The 25,068-nt window shown below is 35.3% G+C and overlaps 1 protein-coding gene across 1 annotated transcript in view; it reads left to right on the top strand.

Annotated features, from left to right (window-relative positions):
* Positions 1-25,068, top strand: part of ERCC6L2 (ERCC excision repair 6 like 2) — a 191,260-nt gene that overhangs the window by 90,596 nt on the left and 75,596 nt on the right. The window contains exons 8-15 of the mRNA XM_025360047.1: positions 2,840-3,033; positions 11,734-11,895; positions 12,291-12,498; positions 17,228-17,368; positions 18,358-18,471; positions 19,341-19,460; positions 24,152-24,223; positions 24,844-24,989. Coding sequence (XP_025215832.1) covers positions 2,840-3,033; positions 11,734-11,895; positions 12,291-12,498; positions 17,228-17,368; positions 18,358-18,471; positions 19,341-19,460; positions 24,152-24,223; positions 24,844-24,989 — 1,157 coding nt within the window. The remainder of the gene's footprint in view (positions 1-2,839; positions 3,034-11,733; positions 11,896-12,290; positions 12,499-17,227; positions 17,369-18,357; positions 18,472-19,340; positions 19,461-24,151; positions 24,224-24,843; positions 24,990-25,068) is intronic.

Below are 25,068 nucleotides of genomic sequence, written 5' to 3'. Positions count from 1 at the left end.
AACTGTAGGATAAATTCTTAGTGCTGGAATTGGATAGTAGAGCTGGATTTAGGGGATTACTTTTTGATAACTGGAGTTAAATTACCCCTTATCCCCACCAGTGGTGTGTAAGAATGTCTGTTTCCACCTTTTTATTTGCACTAGGTATTAGCAAACATAAATTTATGACTGTCTGAGAGATTTAAAATTTTTATCTTGCTTTGATTTACATTTCTTTATGAGTGAAGCTGTAGCATTTCAGATGCTTAAAAGCTATTTTTAAATCTAATTCTTGTTTTTAATCATAGTCTTTGATTAATAGTCCTTAACGATATATCCTGGAATCTAATTTTTTGCTCATTATATGTTTTGAAAATGTATCTTCGGTCATGTAGAGTCAGCTTTGAATTGTGTATTGATTTTTTACAGATGTTTAGGTAGTTACAGGTATTGGTCTTTATAGTTTCTGGGTTTTATGTTTGCCTAGAAAAACCTGTTGTACTCTAAAATTATAAGTACATTCACTCATGGTTTCTTTATAATATGTGTGATTTCATTTTATACCTTTATATCTTTGTTTCAGCTAGAATTTATTTTGCTGTAGGTGTCTAGTAATCCAATTTTATTTTTCTCAGGGGGTTAGCCAGTTATCTTAATGTCATTTGTTGAATAAGTCCACTTTTCCACAGTGATTTGAAGGGCCACTTTTGTGTAAAATTAAAATCATTTCTATTTCTAGACATATTATTCTGTCCTAATTATTTGTTCATTTCTCTTCCAGTGCTAAACAGTTTTAGTTATTTTAGCTTTATAACATAAGTTATTATTTGGTAGTTTATCCTCAAGTTTTCTCAACTTATGAAAAATAAATTTTCTCCAATTTCTCCTCAAAACCTATTGATATATATTAGTTGATATTGTGTTGAATTTATAGTTAACTTTGCTTGTCATTTCCATTCTTATATTTCTTATTTACTTCTCTTTTTTAATTGCAAGAGTTGATATTTATTGATCTGGTTTGTAACTTTCTGTTTTGATAGAATATCAAGTTTTGGCATAATGCCAAACTTTAGTACTTCATGTAGTACTTAGAAAATAGAAAGTGTTCAATTGATGAATGAATTAACACATGAAACCGTACATGTCAATGCTAAGTTAGGAATAATAATGTATGTTCAGAGGACAGTGACAGTAGACTTGAAACAAAAGTTCTACATGGGAATAAGTGTGATATCGAAATGAAAAATAAATTATACCTTTACAGAAAAATTACAGAACGTAAAATTGGAATCTTTGCTAGAAAATTCAAAGTTCTAAAAAAAAAAAAAAAAGTTTTTGTATTTATCTCTCCAATCTTAACTCTCTCAAAAATACCCAACATAGTTAATCAATTTATTTAATGCTAAAAGTTGATATTCTATCAAAACGTATGCTGTTTTTATACAAAGGACTTGGAAGGGCCCCTGACTACGGTGGATTCTAAACTGAAATTTCTGTATATTAAATAACCTTTGTATACTGAAGGAAAAAATGATCAGCTATGCACACAGTAGGGTATAAATTATGTTGGGTATTTTTGAGAGAGTTAAGATTGTAGCGATAAATATGAGACTTTTTTTTTTTTTTAGAACTTTGAGTATTTCTTTGTTAAACTGAATTTTTTCTGTATGTTTAATTGGTTCATCTCTGTCGAGTAGATCAATTATAAAACTTTAGAAAAGAATCGTACTGGTAACCCTTTTAAACATAACGAGATAGGAATAGTGGTAACAGGGAGAAATAAAAACATTAAAAAGTTAAAATGGTTGATGACAGAGGATTCTGGGTTAGTACAGGAAAGGTACATGAATGTGAAGAATTACCAGAGAGATGTTGGTGATCCTCAGAGGGATTGATTGGTAGGCATTATTAGGGCAGAAGTCCTATTTACCTGAGTTTCAAGAGAGAACAGGAGGAGAGTTAAATATTGATAAGTCTTGAGGATCTTTGCTCTAGGGAGAGTAGAGTAATGAGGTAATAGCTAGAGACAGATGTTGGGCTAAGGAAAAGAGGTTTTTTTAATTTTCGTTTTTTGAATTTTTTTAACTCTGGGAAATATTCGAACATGCTTGTCCATAGGTGATATGGTTCATTAAAATAGAAAAGTTAATCAGGTAGGGGAGATTGGGGGCACTTTCTGCAGCATTGACTTTAGGTTGGCAAGAAGGAATGGGAGCCACTGTGTACTTTCAGGGGTTGTTTTTGGAGAAGAACATGAACAGCATATCCATGGCAACAGGTGGGAGGGCAAAATATATGGAAATGAATATAGATAGGTTATTGATACGATACTGAGAGAAGTTCATCCAGGAAGTTTTCTTCTGATTGCTTCAATTTTCCAGTGAATTTTCCAGTTCTTTGAGCGTATCTGAGAGAGGGGAAGAGGAAATGGACTAGGAAAATGCAAAAGGAAGGAGAGCTCAAGGAGACCATATATTTCGAGAAGAACACGTGGCCTGCTGGTGTGTGTACATTACCCACTTGGCCTTTGAAGCTATTATTGGGATCCAGATTTTATTCTTTTCTCTCTTTTGGAAAGTTACTTCTCTCTTATTTCTAAATGCCTTTTTGGTAGGGGGAAATAGAAAACACGTGTTTCTTTGAGCAAGGTTAGGTGTCTATTATGTCCTGAAAAAAGCTAATTAAACAGCAAAGTACTTTTTGAGAATCTTCAATGTCCAGATATAGGTAATCACTCAGTTGTATTTATTGTTACTAACTAGATGTCAAAATGAAGGAAGAGGACTATTGATATTCTTGATTTCACTTTGGGATTATTTTTCAGTTTTTAAAAAACAACATTTTTTTATTCTTCTTTTAGATGTTCTTAATAGTTGCTCCTCTTTCTGTCCTCTACAACTGGAAGGATGAATTGGACACCTGGGGATATTTCAGAGTCACTATTTTACATGGAAACAGAAAAGATAATGAACTAATTCGTGTAAAGCAGAGGAAATGTGAAATTGCTCTAACAACTTATGAAACACTGCGCTTATGCCTGGATGAACTTAACAGGTAATGGGAATAATAGGAATGATTGTATTAATATTCTGCTTACATCCCTTTACATTAAGTTTTTTTTTTTTTTTTTTTGAGACAGAGTCTTGCTTTTGTGTTTTTAGTAGAGACGGAGTTTCGCCACATTGCCCAGGCTGGTCTGAAACTCCTGAGCTCAGGCAATCCACCCACCTCAGCCTCCCAAAGTGCTAGGATACAGGTGTGAGCCACCATGCCCAGCCTATACTGTGATTTTTTAAAAAGAAGTAATGATTATTCCTATGCTTGATTTAATTTCATTTTAGAATTGTTGAAATATTAATTCATAATAACTTATTCTCTGAGAAGGAAAAACCTGCATCAGGTTTCCTAGAATTTCTTACTCTATTTCTGACATTGATTACAGGATACTTCTTCAAACAATGATTGTTAAAGAGTGATAAGACTTGTCCTAAATCTCTTGTACAGCCTTTTATGCAGACCCTGTCTCTGAACTAGGTCAGTGATTTTCATGAATTATTTCAATTATGGGAGTCTGTTGTGAATATAGAGTGGCAAAAAATACGCACACACACAAACACACACAGAACCACTGTAGCATAGAGTGTAAGAGAGAAGTGGCCAAAAGGTAACACCAGTGAGATAAGCAGGGAATAGATTATAGAGAGTATTTGGAAGGTACTTTGAGGATTTTGGTCTTTATCCTGAGAGCAATAGAGCGCCCCCTACAGTGTTGTCAGCAGATTACCAATAGGATAAAAATGATCAGATTTGCACTTTGTGAATACCTTAGTTGCTGTGTGTGCAGATAGAGGAGAGCCAAGCTGAATGGAGAAAGACCAATTAAGAGGCTTGTTATGGTCTGAATTGTGTCACTTCTTCTCAACTGCTTTCCACAGTTTAAATGTTCAGGGCTCAACCCCAGCACCTCAGAATGTAACTGTGTTTAGAGACAGGTCACTTTAAGTTTTAAAGAGGTGGTTAAAACCGAGGCTGATTGGGCCTGGGTCCAGTATGACTGGTATCCTTATAGGAAGAGAAAGAGACACCAAGGTCACACACATGCCACAGAGGAAGGGACTTGTGAGGACCCAGTAAGAAGGCAGTCATCTGCAAGCCAAGGGGAGAGGCCTCAGGAGAAACCAAATTTGCTGACACCTTGCTCTTGAAATTCGAGCTTCCAGGATTGCGAGGAAATAAATTTTGGTTGTTTTAAGCCATCTAGTGTGTAGTATTTTATTTTGGTAGCCCTAGCAAACCAATGCAAGGCTTTTATAGTAGTCTGGTCTCAGGACCATGGTAGTGAGGTCTGAACTCTTCATCGTTGTTCTGGCAACGGGCTGGGCCTTGCTAAAATCATTGATTTCCATCTGCTCGGAGCCTAGATTTCTCTCTACAGGGTTACAATTTTTATCTTTTAGGTGAAGATGAAAGCGTGGCATTAGAAACAGTTATCTAATAAGTCTTTAAAATGTTTAGACATTATAGTTATACTCAATTTGAACTACTGCTAACGAAGGAGTTAATGATATTCCCCCAAAGTCAACCGAAGTTTAGAAAACTAGGTAATTTTTTTAAGGTGATACTTCCACATCAGCATTAAAATGATTTAGCATAGGATAAAAAGAACAGTTGATACTTGTTTCAAATTTTATAAGCACAAAATAAAGAGTAAAAAAATTACTAATTAGCTCTGTGGCTTTGGATAAATCGGCTCATGTGGAAAATGACAGAGGATGAATTAAATCAGTCTTTGTGAAAACTAGCCCCTCGAGCCCAGCTGGAGAGTTGTATTAAAATCAACTTTAATGAGAGTTAATTTGTGTAGAATAATTATGCCATTTCAGGTATACGGTTTGATGAATCTTGACCAGGGATTGGTAAACTGTTTCTGTAAAGGGCCAGATAGTAAATATTTTAGGCTTTTGGGCCACATATAGTCTCAGCTGCATATTCTTCTTTTTTATTTTTATGACCGTTTAAAATGTAAAAACTACTCTTAGCTTGCTAAGCATACAGAAGTGCCTGTGGGCCGGATTTGGCCATGGGTAGTAGTATACTGACTCCTAGTTTTGACAAAGGAGTGCAACCACTATCCCAAACAAGGTAAAAACTATTTTTATCATCCCAGAACTTTTCTCTTACCTCTTTACAGTGGCTTTTCCTCAACCCTCACGTAGGGCAACTACTGATTTTAATTTCTGCCACTATAGATGAGTTGAAGCTGTTACGGAGCATGTCAGTGGTATACACAGAAAGCACCCTTTTCTGTGTGTTGCGTCTTTTGTTCAGCATGTTTTTTGAGATTCGTTGGCGTTGTGGAGTGTGTCAGTGACTGTTCTTTCTTCATGTTGCATTGTATTCCATTTTACCAATATGCACATTTTGTTGCCCATCCATTTGAGGATGGGTTTTTGGGTTTTTCCAGTTTTGGATTATTATAGATAAAACTTCAAGGGATATTTGTGTGTAAGGCTTTTTTGGACATATGTTTTCATTTCTCTTGGAGTAGAATTTCTGTATTATGTGGTTTACTGTAGGTTTAGCTTTAGAAGAAACTGCCAAACCATTTTCCACAGTGGTTTTACTCCAGCTAGCAATGTGTGAGAGCTCAGTTGTTTCATATTCTCAGCAACATTTGGTATTGTCAGTCTTTTCCTTTTAGTTATTTTAGTAGGTGGGTAGTAGTATCTTCTAGTGTAATTTGCATTTTTCTGATCCATGTGCACTTGGAAAACAATGTTCGTTCTACAGTTATTAGGTGCAGTGTTTATAAATATCAATAAGACTAGATTGGTTAAGATGTTGTTCAAGTGTTTTCTATCTTTGCTGATTTCCTTTTTGGTTGGCTTACAGTATCTGAGAGAGGAGAGTTGAAATCTTCAATTATAATTGTAGATATGTTTATTTCTCCTTTCACTTCTGTCACAGTATTTTGAAGCTCTTTTATGAGGTGCACATGCATTTATGGATTTTTTTGTGATGAATTGATCCTTTTATCTTTAAAAAATAACTATTTATTTCTAATAGTATCTCTTATCTTGATGTTTTATCTGATATGAGCATAGCCATATTGTGATACATTTCAGTAGTCTGTTCCTTTTTATTGCCAATGATACTATCATATAGCTATCCCATATTTTGTCCATTCTCCAGTTGATTGACATTTGAATTGTTTCCAGATTTTGACTGTATGAACAATGCTGCTGTCTTATGCTGAGTCTTATGCTTACTGCATGTAAATAGATTTTCATGTTTTTATTGCAGTATATCTGTTCTTAATATTTGGAGTGAGTCTCTTATAGTTCAGTCTTGCTTTTTCATCCATTCGGATAATCTTTGCCTTTTATTTGGGTATTTAGACCATTCACTTTGAATATAATTATTGGTAAAGTTGAACTTAGAGCTACCATTTTTGTCAGGTCTGGGATTTAATTTTATAAATCAAACTTGTAAGCTAATAAATTAGCCTGTTACTGTTTCATGGATCCTGACAGAAGACTAATCTGAGGCATGGGGAGGTTAAATAATTTTTCTAGGCCTTGACAACTAAGTCAGTGGCAGACATGAGGATCGAACCTTGACCATCTAACGCCAGACCTCAGGTTTGGTTTGGTTTTGTTTTTGAGACAGAGTCTTGCTCTGTTGCCCAGGCTGGAGTGCAGTAGTGCTATCACCGCTCACTGTAGCCTCAGTCTCCCACCTCAGCCTTCCAAGTAACTAGGACTACAGGCATGTGCCACCATGCCTGGAAAATGTTTTTATTTTTTGTAGAGACAGAGTCTCCCTGTGTTGCCCAGGTTGATCTCAAACTTTTGGACTCAAGCAATCCTCCCACCTCAGCCTCCCAAAGTGCTGGGATTATAGGTGGGAGCCACCATGCCTGGCCAGACCTTAGGTTTTTAACCAATATGCTGTACCACCCCAAAAGATGTTTTGCAATTCGATAAATGTAATAAATTCATCTATCATAGCATCAGTCATATTTTAATTATTTCTTACCTGTCTGTCCCCTTAGACTGTAAGCTCTTTGGTGTAGATTTTTATCTTTAAATTCTGTATCTCAGTACTTTTAGCACATAAGAGTCGCCAAATAAATGATTGTTAGGTGACTGTTTTTTCTGATTATTATAAATATTGTTATAAATATTAAATAAGAATTCCGAAGTAGAATTATGTGACTATAAATCATATGTTTATAAGATTAGAGAAATGTTTATGATTTTATATTTATTTAGTTGTATTTGTTTGTTCAAATGTCTCTATTTTGTGTTTGGCAAATATTTAAAATAATTAATGTTTTACCTGAGCAAATGTTAAGTTGTTTTTGTGAGGATAGTGCTCTGTCCTTTTATCACGGATACTCCGTGGAGGGGATGAACGTGCTGTGTAACATGAGTGAGCTCTAGTATTTTTCTTATCGCTGTTATATTTTTTTACTTCATTTCAGTTTTTATTAGAGTTAAGTATGTATATGATTTAAAGAGCCAAATATGATAAAAGACTTCTAGGGAAACCTGCAGTTCACTGTCCCCCAGTTACCTTTACCTCAGCTCTTACTGATCTTCATTGTCTTTACTTCCTTCGTGCTGAAGAACATGTTTATGCTGCAGCTTTTCCATTTTCCTTTAGTTTTCAGCATCATCTGTTGATTTCTTCTTAAGGAAAATTAGGATTTTTGCCCTTCTCTTGCCCGCTTTCGGATGACCTGGCCCATCTACTTTGTGCAGTGGGAGGATTCTTAAACAGACTGTTGAGCATTTCCATGACTCCAATTTCCAGAGGCATCTGGGGCCACCAATTCTTAACTTTTCAAGAATGTGTAAATAATATTAGATTGCTTCTTGGCTTTTTCCACTATTGGCATAGGACACTGTAGTCTCTGCTTTTGTAAGCCATCTTGTCCATGTTCTTTTCAGCCTCTAGAATTTTTGCTATTTTCTCCTCTCTTTGTTCTTGAGGCTTCTAGCTTTTTTCAGCTTTATATTAAGAAAATGATGAAAGCTATAGAAAAGTTAAAATAACAGTACACGAACATCCATCCATATTCTCACTATCTAGATTCAGCAGTTTTTTTTGTGTGTGTGTGTGTGTGTGTGTATTCAAATGTTGGCAAAATATAAGTTAATGTATGTAAATGTGTGTGTGTCTATGTCTGGTCTTTGTGTATGGTGGTGGTAATGAGTCATTTCAGCAAGTTGCATAAAACGTGACATCCTTATCCTGAAGTATTTTATCATGGATTTCCTAAAACTAGTGATACTTGCTGTCATACCACATTATCATCGTCACACACGAGAATATTAATAGCAATTAAAATTTCCTCAGTCATTCTCAAAACATCTTTAATATCTAATGCTTATAAAGCAGGATTCAATAAAGGTTCAAATGACAAGTTTGGTTAAGTCTATTTATTCTTCTAGTCTCTATCATTTTTCCAATTTGTATTTTTTAATTATATGGCTTTTTGAGGGGACCAGGCCAGTTGTTTTAGGATATCTCACATATTAGATTTGTCTAATTACTTTCTCAACATATATTCATCTGTCATCTGTATCTTAATAAAGTGGTTTTGGCCCAAAGGCTTAAATAGATTCAGATTAAACATTTTTAGCAAGAATGCTTCATAAATGATGCTGTATGGACTTCATATTGCATCACTTCAGAAAGTATTAATGCCAAGTTGTTTGACTGTCAGTGATGCCAAGTTTGTCGCACAGGTTTAGGAGGTTACCATCATCAGATCTCTCCATTGTCAAGATACGTTTCTTGCTTTATAATGATCAGATAATCTGTGGAGTGATACTTTGCCACCATTTAAATATTCTGATATCCCTCCATCCTTTACTTAGTAGTATCAGCACACACAAATTATTCTTGTCTGAATCAGTTACTTTATTAGGTTTGGTAAAATAATATTTTTCTAATTTTATTATTTCTTTTCTACACATTAATGGTATTCTCCTGTAAAGGAAAGCTTTCCCTATTAATCAGGAATTAACCACAATTTTGACTTTAAAAAAGCAAGATGAATGTTTGATTCTTTTGCCTTAATGACCAATTTTTGGAGTAAGAAGTTAGCATAATGGTCATCTGTACTGGTGGCAGTTTCTCACCCCCTTCACTCGCTTTCTCTCCTTTCCTTCCTTCTTTCTCTCCTTCCTTCCTTCCTTCCTTTCTCTTTCTTTCTTTTCTCTTTTTTCTTTCTCTTTCTTTTTTCTCTTTCTTTCTCTTTCTCTTTCTCTCTTTCTTTCTTTCCTTCTTTCCTTCTTCTTTCCTTCTTTCCTTCTTTCCTTCTTTTCTTTCTTTCTTTTCTTTTCTTTCTTTCTTTCTTTCTTTCTTTCTTTCTTTCTTTCTTTCTTTCTTTCTTTCTTTTTCTTTCTTTCTTTCTTTCTTTTCTTTCTTTTCTTTCTTCTCCTTCCTGCCTCCCTGCCTCCCTCCCTCCCTGCCTTCCTCCCTTCCTCCCTTCCTCCCTTTCTCCCTTCTTTCCTTCCTTCCTTCCCTCCCTCCCTCCCTCCCTCCCTCTCTCCCTCCTTCCTACCTTCCTTCTGCTGTGGACCCAGATTGGGTGGATTATTGAAGTATACTTGACATAAAATGTACTCTTGTAAGTTAGAATGATGTTTAGTAAATTTTAAGTTGTGCTGTGACCACGATCTAGTTTTTGAACATTTCTATCACCTCAGAAGGTTATTTGTCTATGGTCAGTCCCTGCTCCCATCTCCAGTCTCTGGCAGCTACTCATCTGCTTTCTCTTTCTATAGGTTTTGCCTTAACTGGACATTTCATATAAATGGAACCATTCAATATAAAGTCTTTGGTGTCTGGCTTCTTTCACTTAACAAATGTACCACGTATTGTGATACATTTCAGTAGTTGTTCCTTTTTGTTGCTGAATGGTACTATTATACAGCTATCCTGTGTTTTGTCCATTCACCAGTTGATGGACATTTAACTGTTTCCAGTTTATGGCTATACAGATTTGCTGCTGTGAACATTCACATACAAGTCTTTGCCTAAGTTTTCATTTTTCTTGGGTAGATACCTAGGAATGGAATTGTGAGGTCTTATGCTAAGTATATGTTTACTTTTTTAGTAAACTGCCAACTGTTTTAGAACAGTCGCTGTGCTTTCCCAAAAGCAGTGTATGAGGATTCTAGTTTCTCCACATCCTTAGCAACACCTGATACTGTTAATCATTTTTATCATAACCGTTCTAGTGGGCGCGTTGTGGTATTTCATGTTTTAATTTGCAGTTCTCTAATAACTAACGATGTTGAGAATTTTTTAATGTGCTTATTTGCCATCTGTATATCTTCAAATAGACGTTTGGTGTCTGTTAGAATCTTTTGCTCGTGTTTTAATTGGGTTGTTTAAAATTTTGTTGAGTTATAGTAATTTTTTTTTTTTTTTTTTTGAGACAGAGTCTTGCTGTGTCACCAGGCTGGAGTGCAGTGGCGCAATCTCGGCTCACTGCAACCTCTGACTCCCTAGTTCAAGCGATTCTCCTGCCTCAGCCTTCTGAGTAGCTGGGATTACAGGCACATGCCACCACACCCAGCTAATTTTTATATTTTTAGTAGACATGGGGTTTCACCATGTTGGCCAGGATGGTCTCGATCTTCTGACCTCATAATCCACCTGCCTTGGCCTCCCAAAGTGCTGGGATTACAGGCATGAGCCACTGTGCCTGGCCGAGTTGTAATAATTCTTTGTATATTCTGTATACAAGTCCTTTATCAGATTATGATTTGCAAATATTTTTGCCGAGTCTGTAGCATGTCTTTTTATTTTCTTAATGGTGTCATTGGAAGAGCAAAAGTTGTTAACTTTGATGAAGTCCAACTTACCACTCTATTTTTAATTCACTATAAGTTTCGTGTCATATCTAAGAAGTATGTGCCTAATCCAGAGTCACAAATTTTTTTTCCCATTTTTTAAAAAGTTTTAGTTCATATTTAGGTCTGTGATCTGTTTTTAGTTAATTTTCATGTGTGTTGTGAAGTGTCTAAATTCATTTTTTTCATAGAACTCCTGGAATTTTGTTTATTCAATATTTTATTTTCAATTGTAGTCAATATTCTTAACAATGCTCAAATATTCCAATTAGGCTGGCGTCTCTGTTCTTTGGATATATTCGCGTTTGTCTTTGGATACATCTGTGCTTTTCGGCTGTTCAGTGTGTCCCCCAGCGTATGCCTGAAATCAGCTGTCTCCATTTTTCCGCAAGACTCTCGTTCCTTTTAGTGAAGAGACCACTATGGGTGCTCATTGCTACTGGGGTGACAATCACTTCTAACCTTTCTTAGTGGACAGGGCTGTGTAATACAGCTTTTTAAAATTATGAGTTTATATTGATATTTTTCATTCAGAAAAACATTACAATAAAACATTGCAAGTTTTATTTGTTTTTCTGGTTTGCAACTTTAAAAAATTCCTTTATTGTTACTTCAGTGATGTTTAAATGAAATTTTTCTTTTTACCATCATTAAAGAATGTCTGTACCTTTTCTGCTGTACCTTTTCTGCATTTTATTTTTGTGGACCACCCAAGGCTGTGACCATTTAACTAAGTGGGTAAGAATCCAATGGAGTCATCAAAGAGTAAAAAGGAAAAAATAATTCCAAAACTTTGATAGAGAAAGCTACTCTCTAAAAATGCTGTGGACTAAGAAAGGAAGTTTTCTCAGCCTCACCCTTCTTTTTTCTTACTTTATAGTTTGGAATGGTCAGCTGTCATTGTGGATGAAGCTCATAGAATCAAGAATCCAAAAGCTAGAATAACAGAAGTTATGAAAGCTTTGAAATGTAATGTCCGCATTGGCCTCACTGGAACCATTCTTCAGAACAACATGAAGGAACTGTGGTGTGTTATGGACTGGTGAGGGAAAACACTTTTTAAAAAATTGTTTCATAGTTCTTCAGCTGAATAGTATCTTGTTTGCTAATCATTAGTTTCCAAACAAAACAGTCGTTTTTCTGTTTTTAGATGTGTTTGATCCCTGATATGTTATACAGAGTAGAGAGTCCCATGAAAACCTATCTTTATATATATATTACTCTTGGTCCCTGAAGTAAATATACATGTTAACTGCCAGTTTCATCCTCATAGTTATAACCTGAAACTATTGTAAGGAAAGAACATTCTGTTTTCTTGGCTTTTGTTTTTGTTACCATTGATAATCAAGTAATGTGGTATATCTCTTAGATGCAAGAAGTTAGTGTTTTCTTTTTAGATAATAAAGCCCTTACATTTTTCTTATTGTCTTTATAAAGGGCTGTGCCAGGCCTTTTAGGGACCAGGACCTGCTTCAAGAAGCAGTTTTCTGACCCAGTAGAACATGGTCAGAGACACACGGCCACAAAGAGAGAACTGGCCACTGGCCGAAAGGCCATGCAGAGACTTGCCAGAAGGATGTCCGGCTGGTTTCTCAGGCGCACCAAGGCTCTTATCAAGGATCAGTTGCCTAAGAAGGAAGACCGGGTAAGAACCGCATTTGTGTATATTTGTGTATATTATTAATTTGTGGTCATATTTTTTTTTACTTTTTAAGAAAAAGTCTGTCTCCTGTGGTATTTTGTAAATACAGTTTTTTGCCTTTTATTCTGTATGGAAAAAAATTGTTAGGCGCAGAATTTCAGAAACCATTGATTGAGCTCAGTTGTTTTCCTTACTGACTTTATTAACCTGTTAACAGGTTTATTATTAGTATACATTAAACTCATTTCTCATCAAAACTTTTTTTGTTTTTTTGATACAGAGTCTGGCTCTATCACTCAGGCTGGAGTGCAGTGGCACAATCTCGGCTCACTGCAACCTCCCCTCCCGAGTTCAAGCATTTCTCCAGCCTCAGCCTCCCGAGTAACTGGGATTACAGACGTGCACCACCACGCCTGGCTAATTTTTTTGTATTTTTAGTAGAGACAGGGTTTCACCATGTTGTCTAGGCTGGTTTCAAACTCCTGACCTCCGGTGATCCACCTGCCTCGGTCTCCCAAAGTCCTGGGATTACAGGAGGGAGCCACCATGTCTGGCCTCATCAAAACTTTTGATGCAGTTTTTCCCTATTAAAGAAGGAAGAGCTTCTCTCTCCAATGTGTTTTCTGTTCACACTTTGTCCTTCCTATACTGTGTACTGTCCACCACACGGTGTATTCTTTGATACCTTAATTATAGCTGTAGAACCAAAGTGGTTAAGAACTTTGTAAAAAATACATAGGTTTGTTTCTTGTAGAATGCTATTTGCAGTTACACAACTAACCTAACTTTTAGAATTTGTAGGAAAACTACATTGTTAAATTGTTAAGAAAATATGAGGAGTGGACTTCAAAAGGATTTTTTAAAAATGTAGTAGTCTTCTTTTATAGTTCTTAATCTTGTGTTTCTTCTAGCTTGGGCAATGAAGTAAAGGTTCTATAAATTACTATGGAACTAAACCTAATTAATGTTGTCCCAAATAAGGGCAGTCCTATGAAATGCCCTCTAATTTTAGTATATCCTCTTGATTGTTTCTTTAAAAAAATAGATTTGAAAGGAAAATATGATACTGATATGCAAGTTGGGGAAATAGATACATCTGACTTTTGATATTTATCTAAAGCAAATATTATTAAATTGAGATACTTCATGAACTCTCACTTTTAAAAATGTTTTATGCAACTTCGTATATGTGATTTAGCTATCCATCTAGTAGGAACAATACAAAAGTATAAGAAGAGAATTATGCATAGAGATTTAGAGCTTGGACTCTGAAATCAAATACTATTTGATTAGAGTATTTGTGACTTGGAGCTTCTCTGCTTAGAGTTTTGTGACTTGGAGCAATTTGTGAGGCCCTGGAATCTGGGTTTCTTCCTCTGTTAAATGGTCGTGATGATAATAGCGCCTGCCTCACGTGGTTGCTCTGAAATGCATGACACATAAGAAATATTAAGTAATTGGTACTGTGTTTAATAATGATAAATAGCTCAAGATACCTTCGTGCTTCCGTCGTGGACCACCATCTTCTATATTCTCTTTTTTTCTTATGTGTACTTTTGTATTTAAGGTTGGGGTCAAGGTGTACTAAATATTTTACATAAACATTTTTTTTAAATCTAGCATTGGGAGGGGGCAGGCCGGATGTGTGCTGCCGTGCATCCTTCTTCAGTCTGGTTTGAGTCTTTAAAAAATAAAAGATAAAAATAGCTTCCAAAAGAGTTCTGGTCATCCTGGCTAAAGGAGCAGAGGAAATGGAGACAGTCAGCCCTGTAGACATGATGAGACAAGCTGAGATTAAGGTCACCATTGCAGGTCTGACTGGAAAAGACCCACTACAGTGTAGCCATGATGTTATTTGTCCTGATGTCAGTCTTGAAGATACAAAAAAGAGGGACCAAATGACATGATATTTCTAACAGGACGTAATCTGAGTGCAGTTTATTTGAGTCTGCTGCCTTGAGAGAGATACTGAAGGAACAAGAAACGAGAAGGGCCTCATAGCTAACATCTGTGCGGGTCCTGCAGGTCTGTTGGCTCATGAAATAGGTTTTGGAAGTAAAGTTACAACATACCTACTTGCTAAAGACAAAATGATGAATGGAAGTCATTACAGCTACTCTGAGAATCGTGTGGAAAAGGACGGCCTGAGTTTTACAAGTCGGGAGGCTTAGGACTGCCTTCGTGTCTACTCTTGGGATTGTTGAGGCCTAAGAGCCAAAGAGGTGGTGGCTCAAGTGAGGGCTCCACTGGTTCGTAAAGACTAGGGCAGAAAAATGTGACCATCAGTTAGAGAAATAAGCCATTCTCATTGTGTTTTTTAAAAACAGAAAAATGGTAGGTTAATATGCTCAGAAGCCATCGTCATTCTTGCTTTTGTGAAGTATAGTTGTGAAGTAACAACTACATAGAGATTTCTCAACCTACAAATTGTGTCTTTTTTTTTTTTTTTAAGACAGAGTCTCACTCTGTCACCCAGGCTGGAGTGCAGTGGCATGATATTGGCTCACTGCAAGCTCCACTTCCCTGGGTTCAAGCGATTATTCTGCCTCAGCCTCCTGAGGAGCTGGGACTACAGGTGTGCACCACCATGCCCGGTTAATTTTTGTATTTGTAGTAGAGACAGGGTTTCACTGTATTGACCAGGCTGGTCTTGAACTCCTGACCTCGTGATCTGCCTGCCTCCCAAAGTGCTTGGGTTACAGGTGTGAACCACAACGACCGGCCTGTGTCTATATTTCTCAGCCTGTTTACAGAACAAACAGGGCATTTCAAAAAAAAAAAAAAAAAAACTAGCATTTTTTTATATAGACATTACTGTATTTGCTTGTATGCACCTTTGCCTATTTATTACCAATAATCTGTTGTAGTGATACAAGCATATAAATATTTGCAAATATTTATATATTTATATTTTACAAATATAAAAAATGCTTTGTCCCTGAAGTCAGGAAGTGCCTTGCCAGTAAAGGACTACCTTTTAAAGTTCTGTTGTTACTGGATAATCCTTGTGGCCACCCAGAACCCCATGCCAAAGGCGTCAAGGTGGTCCACTTGCCCCCAAACACAACATGTCTAATTGAGCTTCTAGATGAGAGGGTCGTAAGGACCTTCAAGGCTCATTACACCTGGTCCTCTATGGAAAGAATTGTCAGTGCTATGGAGGAGAACCCTGATAGAACATCATGAGCGTCTGGAACGATTACACCATTTGAAGATACCATCGTTCTTATAGAAAAAGCCGTGAAAGCCGTCATTCCTGGAATAGTAAATTCCTGCTGGAGAAAACTGTGTCCAGATGTTGTGCATGACCTGACAGGATTTACGACAGAGCCAATCAAATAAATCATGAGAGGCAAAAAAGGTGAAGCATTTCAAGCGACGGATCTTGGAGAAATTCAAGAGCTAATTGAAAGAAATTCAGGATACCACACCAGAGGAATTGAAGATGACTTGATGCAAATACGTGCTTTCAAACCAGTGCCAGACGATGAGGAAGAAGATGGAGAAAAAGCAGTGCCAGAAAACACTGACACTAAATAATATGGCAGAGGGGTTCTGATTATTTGAGACTGCTTTTGACTTCTTTTATGACATGGACCCTTCTATGATATGGGCACTGAAACTAAAGCAAATGGTGGAAGAAGGATTGGCACCGTATAGAAACATTTTTTAGAGCAATGAAAAGCAAAAATGTCAGACAGAAATTACAACATGTTTCCGTAACGTTACACCGAGTGTACCTGCCTCTCCTGCCTCCCTTGACTTCCTTTTCACTTCCTTCACCTCTTCATTTCTGCCACCCATGAGAAAATAAGACCAGCCTCTCCTCTTCCTGGTTCTCCTCAGCCTGCTCAACATGAAGCACTTTATGATGACCTGCTTCCACTTAATGAACAGTGAAGATATTTTCGCTTTTTTATGATTTACTTAGTAACATTTTCTTTATAACATTTTCTTTTTTTCTAGTTTTATTGTAAGAATGTAACATATAATAGATAATACAAAGTAGTGTTTTTCAACTATTTATGCTGTTGTTAAGGCTTCTGGTCAACAGTAGGCTATCAGTAGTTATGTTTTTGGGGAGTCAGAAGTTATACATGGACTTTTGACTGTGTGGGGAGTTAGCACCCTAGCAACATCCATGTGCAAGAGTCAACTGTGTGAGGAACATCATTTGTTCACATTATGATTTCTTTTAATTAAAATAATTCTATGAGGTTTATTTGAAAATGAAATTATACTTTATATTATCCAGGGTGGGGTGGAGAGCAAAGAATATAAGAGAATCGGGAGAAATCATCATAATGATGTAGAGGGAAAAAGTTAGTTTATAGCAAATTTCACTTTTTTTTTTGAGACAGAGTCTTGCTCTGTCGCCCAGGCTGGAGTGCGGTGGCGTGATCTCAGCTCACTGCAACCTCTGCCTCCTGGGTTCAAGCGATTCTCCTGCCTCAGCCTCCCAAGTAGCTGGGATTATAGGCGTGTGGCACCACGCCCAGCTAATTTTTGTACTTTTAGTAGAGATGGGGTTTCACCATGTTGGCCAGGATGGTCTCTATCTCTTGACCTTATGATCCACCCTCCTCAGCTTCCCAAAGTGTTGGGATTACAGGCGTGAGCCTCTGTGCTGGCCAGTTTTCACTGTTATAATCTGTGAAATAGATGTAGATTATGATTTTTATTATTGCTATAAACAAAATACTAATAACCACCTTGTATTTTATCTTGGCAGATGGTGTATTGTTCTTTGACAGATTTCCAGAAAGCTGTCTATCAAACAGTGTTAGAAACAGAGGATGTGACTTTGGTACTTCAATCTTCTGAGCCTTGTACCTGTAGGAGTGGCCGAAAAAGGAGAAATTGTTGTTATAAGGCAAGCATTTCAATATATCTTTATAATCATGCTTTTGATTACATAGTACCCTGTTCTAGTGTAAAAGAAAGTAACAGATAATAAAATACCCTTTCCTCAGATAGTTCTTTAAAGCTGTATCTTAAAAAAATAGTTTTCAAAAATATTTTACAATATCCAATAGCAATCACATATAAAATACAATATTCAAATATATTTTCAAAAAGTTAATTTCAGAAAGTAAGCTTAATTTTGATATCCTCCATTTTAGCTTTTTTTGGGAAGTATCCTTTTGTTTTGAAATTTCATTTCATTTTCGAGAAGTTTCTCATCCACTAATAGTAAACGAACATACTGTTATACAGCAGGCTTAAAATACTATTCTGATGTTAGATATAGTGTCAATTTAATAGAAACTGTATATCAAAGAAAGTGGTTTTTTTTTAAGAAACAAAATGTATTTGTACTTTTTTTAACCTTCTGTCTATATTTCCCGCTCATGTTTCACCTCTGTTTTATTAAATTATCTGTCACATATCTGTGTACATAGAGGAACCCTAAGTGAATATTTATCTAGTTTGATATTTATTTGGTCTCGTTTAATATTTTGCTGTTTTTAACTACTTCCCTTTTTTGTAACAGCCCAGTTTCCTAGGAGCGTTGGAGCGTAAATGACACAGGGTCCACATAGCACTGCCACTGCACTGTAAATTTCATTACCAGGCACCTCCTAATGGCAGCATTTCCATCACTGTGTGTCATGAGGATACTTTCTGTAATAAGGATTTTCTCCCTTTACGAAAAATATCATTGTATTATGATTTACCAAAAGTATGATTCCACATTAGTGATTTGTGGATATTTTGTGCAGTAGTTGACCATCATTTTCTTGAAATTCATTGTGCCGAAGTAACCAGATAATAAATATTGTTGTATGTGATATATCTTATGATGTAAGCGGTGCATAGCTATGTTGGTCCTTTTTATTTTCTATATTTTTCTGGTTACAGACCAATTCTCATGGTGAAACAGTGAAAACCTTGTATCTCAGTTACCTTACAGTCCTTCAGAAGGTAGCTAACCATGTCGCGCTACTGCAAGCTGCTAGTACTTCCAAACAACAGGTTTGGTTGGCATTTTACATTTCTTTGTGATGCTATTGTTGTAAATATTTCGTAAAGTTTTAAAATAGTTATTAAATAATGTTTTTGTGGATGAAATTTAGGAGGAAACTCATTTGCTCATTTTTAAGTGTCGATATCAAGGAGTATGTGCACTTAAGTTTTTAATCAAAGTGAACAAATTTAAGCTTAATTTAAAATAAGAACTATTTTTTATGCCTTTAATAATGTTCATGTCTTTATTTTTCAAAACATTCTTTGGTATAATTACTAAATAACATATTTGATGAGTCAGTTCTATTCCTCTAATAATGTCTGTAATGGTATTTAATCTACTGGGTAAAATGAGGATTTATAGTAATTTGTGTATTAAATATTAGGGCTGTTTACCGAACTGGCAAAAGTTGGTAATTTCAAAGTTTAGGTTTAAACTCAATCATTTACTGTGGTTGTTTCCTTTTATTCTAGAGCACACAAATGGAAAGATGTTTTTGTAATGATTTTATATTTTTTTCTATGTTATAGTTGATGCCTTTTAAATGTAATTTTGAAATCTCGTAAGAATTTGATATTGTTCTTTGATAGTACTCTTCACTCTTTTTGGGAGTATTTAGCACCTTGTTTTGGAAATCTTAAAAAATCTTTGAAAAGTAATGATCAAGTTAATAACCACATCATTAAGAATTCAACGCCATGTGTGCTTAACATATTACTTTAAGAGTTTTTGAATTCTTAGTCTGACTTAGGGAAGCAAAAATCTTCAAAGTAGTATATTCTTTCTAAGAACAATTTTTTTTCATAAATTATTTCAGTTCATACAGGTTTGAATGTGTTAAGTGGAAATATCTTTTCTTCTGCCTTTTCCCTTCAAGGAAACACTTATCAAAAGGATATGTGATCAGGTATTTTCCAGATTCCCAGATTTTGTGCAGAAAAGCAAAGATGCAGCCTTTGAAACACTTTCTGACCCTAAATACAGTGGAAAAATGAAGGTAAGTGCTCTTCTTTCAGGTTGCATACAGACATGGTACGCAAAATATTTTATTTACTCAGTGGTATGACAGAGACACCAACTAATCAAAACAGGTGCTTAGTCATTCAAGAAGAGATAGTGGCTATCGACAAGTGGTGCAGTTATATCAGCATTTACTAGGTCACTGTGAAGCCCGAATGCAGATACGTGTACTCGGTAGGTCCTTTGTAGTAGTTGCTTCAAATATACTTCAGATTTTCCTTATTGATATATTGGACTTATGCCCTCTTAAAATGCGTGTGCTGTTATCACGTATATAATAGCTTGTCTTCAAATGTTTAAGGAAATAACCTGCCAGAAATATAAAACCTAATGCAAAACGGGGGTGAGGACAGGCATTAGCTTCGAATTAGAGAAAGGAATTTCTCAAAGAGTTCAAGATGGGCAAGGTCTGTATGTCTAGAATTTTCCGCATGTTGTTTTTATTTGCAGACCTAGATTGTAAAGTTGCAAATAGTCATTTGTCATACACAGGAAAATTGACCTGTAGCTGTGCTGCTCTTGGTAATGTGTTACTGAGGGAGGGATGGGAGAAGTAAGGCTAAGTTCTCCAACCTTGACCCAGGCCTTGGGCATTGCCTGTGGCAGCAGCATGAAATGCTGACAGCTTCCTGCTTCCTTGCAACAACAGAGTTAGTTTGTTTAACCCCTTAATAACCATCAATAATCTTTATTTGTAGATTCACAGATTTTTACAAAACAAAACTCAACTTTGTTATAATTTTTAAAAGGTAAATTATTTCTTTTGACATAAAAGGAATAGAAAGGAAGTAATTCAAAGTAGTTTCTGTTTTTTTTAATTGTAAAAATACTTTTAGCAATTTATCAAGATAAGTTCATCATGGTTTAGTTTGCTTGGGACCTCTAAAATCAATGAAATAAAATAGAAGGTAGGAATATACATATGTACATAAAGACTGTTGCATTAAAAACTTTTTAAAAAATGAATGTTTTTATTAATGAGGATATCATGTGATTTATTATCACAACAAATAATTCAAATCTAATGATATTTCCTAAGGTAGCAAGTCAATTTTTGTCATCCATCTCTTTGACTTTAATTATTTTTAAATTAAAATATATAAAAAGTCCGGTTTAGAACTGAGCACTTACTGTCCCACAGTTTAAGCCAATAGGATAGTTCCAGAAATTATGGCCTCCTCTGAAAACTGCATTAGCCATTATTGCTACTCATTTAAATTTTATTCCCTGTGACTCTTCACTAAAAAATTACCAGTCTGGAAATTAAAGTTTTATAACTCTGCATTTTATATTTTTTATATATTCATTAAATATATACTTGTAAAATACACTTTTAAAGTTAATCTCCCTAGGAATAATAGTGTCTGATTAAGATAATGATTAGATTTAATTTTATTTTAATTTTTAGGAGGGAAAAGGCAAGCATAAATTGTTGCTGGAGACTTGGTAGTATTTTTACACGTGAATGATGCGGGTAATTTACTTGCTTTGTGAGAGAGCATCCACCAAACAGATGGATAGTAATAAGCTAGGGATATATTTTTAGTACTGTGTTAAATCATTTGACTAACAGCATCATCTGCTCATATATTGATTTGGTAATGTAAAACTTACAGGCTCATCATAGAATCATTGCCTATTGGTTTAAGAACTCCAAGATTTGAGTTGCATGTACTTTTTGATTTCAGGTGATAAAAGATCTTTGTTTGGCTTGGCTTGTCATAGGTCAGCCTGCAGGTGCAAGGACTCTGAACAGAATGCCTGCTATAATCTTCATAGCCTCAAAGCTACACTCATGACCCCAGCTGTTTCTCTTGAGTGTCAGAGTTTTGACCTCAGCTATCATTCAAGGGGTTAGTCACAAGTTGCAATCATTCACCTGATGAAAATCTTCACTTTTCTTTCTCTTGAGAAATGCTGCAGAGCCACTTACTGTGGAGGGTGGGAATAAAGACTAGGAATGCAGCTTGGTGCTGCTGAAGTCACACAAGGGTCATGTTCATCTTTCTAGGCCTGACTGACCAAGTTGAGGAAAGTTAAGATCCAAGATTCTTTGCTGTTAACACCCCCAAATATATGATTCCTTTATAGGTGGATTGTCTTGTTCTGTGGAGGACAGCTGAGTGATAAAACGTTGGGTCTATATTGTTAAGACTCCAACATCTATTGATAACATTGTCATTGTGGAAATTTCTGGGATCTTAATTTATAGTCGTTCATTTAGTTAGTCTCTTTAAACTAGCCTAATTAAGACCTCAAGTCTAAAAACATTTACTTTTCCTCTGACTTGTTTTTACTTTAAAATATTTGAAAACACTTAAAGTTGCAATAGTTATGATACCACCCCAAACAATAAGAATGGATTTCTATACAATATATCCTTGATTTAAAATGTTAATATCTTAAGGAGAATGAAAAACCACAGACTGGGAGAAAATATTTAGCAGAACAATAAAGGAGTGGTTTACAAATATACAAATAACTCTTAAAGCTCAGCAATAGGAAAGCAAACAATCCAGTTTAAAAATGAGCAAAGGATCTGAACAGGTACTTCCCCAGAGAAGATAACAGAGATGGCAAATAAGCATATGAAAAGAGGCTCAACAACGTATGTCATTAAAGAATTGCACATTAAAACAGCAATGAGATACCACTAGATACCTATTAGAACGGCCAAAATCCAGAACGTTGTCACGCCCAAATGCTGGTGAGGATGTGGAGTAACAAGAGCTCCCATCTGCTGCTGGTGGGAATGGAAAAACGATACAGTCACTTTGGAAGACAGTTCAGTGGTTTCTCACAAAGCTCTTAACTAAAAAATTTTACCTTAAATACTCTTACCATATGATCCAGCAGTTATGCCCCTTGGTGTTTACCCAAATGAGTTCGAATGAATTCATTGAGTTTTAATGAGTTAAAAACTTATATCCAGACAAGAACCTCACATGAGTTTATTCATAATTGTCAAAGCTTGGAAGCAACTAAGATGTCCTTTAGCAGGTCAATGGATTTAAAAAGCTGTGACAGCCATACTGTGGAGTACTATTTAGCAATAAAAAAATGAGCCATCAAGCTACCAAAAGACATGGAAGAACCTTAAATGCATATTGCTGAGTGAAAGAAACCAGTCTGATAGGCTACATACTGTGTAATTCCAACTATATAGTACTATGAAAAGGCAAAATTATGGAGACGGTAAAAAGATCAGTGGTTGCCATGGGTTCTGGGGGAGGAAAGGATGAGTAGGTGAAGCACAGGGAATTTTTAGGGCCATGAAACAATTCTGTACGATACTGTAATGGCAGATACATCTCAGTATATATTTGTCAAAACCCATAGAACTATGTAACCCAATGAATAAACCCTAATGTAAATGTGGACTTCAGCTAATAATAATGTATCAATATTCACTCATCAGTTGTTGCAAATATACCACACCAATACTAATAATACTTGATGTTATATTTTCTAATAATATTATTAATACAGATATTAATAAGAGAAGGTGTGGAGGAGGTTGGGAGTAGAGAAAGAGGAGCTTTGTGCATTTTCTACTCAGTTCTGTAAAGCAGAAAAAATATTATCTACCAATTTAAAAAGTTAATCTTATGTGAAACTCAAATTACATACTTCATATAGCATCAGTTGTTTTATTAAAAAATAAACTAAATGCAAATAAAACTTCGTATGTTCTCCAAATATTAATGTTTACCTGATCTATAACATTTTTATTTACCATTTGATTGGTTATCTGAGTAGAAGTTTTTTTTAACTCCATAGCTTTTTTTGAGGGTCTGGGGGGAGGTAGAGGTCAAACTTAGCACAATAGCTTCTCTTGATTAATTATATTGAGTATTTTTTTTTTATTTAAAGGCTTAAATGTTTATCATTAAATAAATTGTTTTAGTGTTTGTTTCATCTTTCAGAAAAATTTTCGACTTTGTATAGAAAATTTCTTTTTCCCCTCTGTGGATTGCTTTTGCACATTGTTCTGGAGTTGTCATTGCCAGATGTGGAAATAAAAATAACAGTGTGACTGTTATACACAAGGCTTTGGACTGTTTGCTTCCTCCTTAAAAGCACTGTGTGTGGGGGCAGATTACTGGCATTTTGAGGTCAAAATCAAATCTGGAAGTCAGAGCTTACTGTAAATAGACAAACAAAGGGGAGAAAATGAGAAGAGGTGTATATCTGACTGATTATTCTAAGAAAATAAATATCAAGACTTTTAGAACCTAGATGTAATTGAACACATTTCATTACATCCATCTAGGGACAATTTAAATACTTCCTAAAAGGAATGCTGCTCTATAATTTAGTTTCTTAACATATTGTAGGTATAAAGAAAGTGTATTTTGGAAATTAAATTAATCCATTTAAATGCATCCCATAATCTAAAATGCTTCCTTTTTATTAAAACCAGATGAGATGAAATAAAAGTCTTTGGGAACTTTACCTCCTTATTGACAATATGATGATGAATAACATTTGATGTAATAGCTAATACTTTATTTCTCTAACTTGGAAAAAATGAAAGGAATTAGAAAAGATGATTGAGGTTAGTATTGTATGAAAATAATTTTAAAGAAATGCTCAAGTGATGTTTGTATGTATAAAGTGTACTTTTAGTTGGAACTGGTTCACTGATTTTCTGTGGTTCGTTTTCAGGTCCTTCAGCAGCTTTTAAATCATTGCAGGAAAAACAGAGATAAAGTTCTTCTCTTTTCTTTTTCCACCAAGGTGAGTTTCATCTAAAGTATATCCTTGAGTGGCCAGCCCTAACTTTTGAGGCATAAAGAATAAAGCACGTGCCTACATGACACCTTATAGCCACATTTTCTCTTATCTGCGCAGTAGGAAATAGTGAGGCAAGCAACTTGAAGTTTTTAAACAGACACTAAAATTTCAATTGTTTTAGGGTTGCCAAATATCAAACTCAAAGATAGATTTTTATTTTCTGTTGACGTTCTTAATAATTACAATGTTCTTTAAGACATTTCAGATATTTTAGAACTTAGAAAATAGCACACATATATTTACGTAAATGATTTGACCAGTAATATTGTTTGTTTCTTAAACATGAAAAGATTCACATGTACCCTAGAACTTAAAGTATAAAAAAAAAAAAAAATGAAAAGATTGATTTTTAAAACAAGTTCCGAATGTTAAAGCCGTAATGTTGCCGGATAACGGGAATAAATATATGGGTCAGAAGTGAGAAAAATATTTATTGCTCTTGGAATTGTAAGAAAGAAATTATGAACACCAATAATTAATACTTAACAAGTCTCAACTTTGTAATGGTCTGAAACTTACTTAACCAAGATTCATGTTTGCCCATCTTCATACCTCTCCTTTAGTTGCTTGATGTGCTACAGCAGTACTGTATGGCGTCTGGGCTTGATTACCGACGACTTGATGGAAGTACAAAATCAGAGGAAAGACTCAAGATTGTAAAAGAGTTCAACAGTACACAAGATGTTAACATTTGCCTTGTCTCTACAATGTAAGAAAATTAAATTCAGTAACTTGATTTCTATCCAATTACTTCTGAGATTTAGGGTAATTTTTAAAACTATTACTAG

The sequence above is a fragment of the Theropithecus gelada genome, chromosome 15 (genome assembly GCF_003255815.1).
Source record: "Theropithecus gelada isolate Dixy chromosome 15, Tgel_1.0, whole genome shotgun sequence".
Lineage (NCBI taxonomy): Eukaryota > Metazoa > Chordata > Mammalia > Primates > Cercopithecidae > Theropithecus > Theropithecus gelada.
The sequence above is the reverse complement of the archived record's forward strand: the minus strand, read 5'-3'. Positions and strand labels throughout refer to the sequence as shown.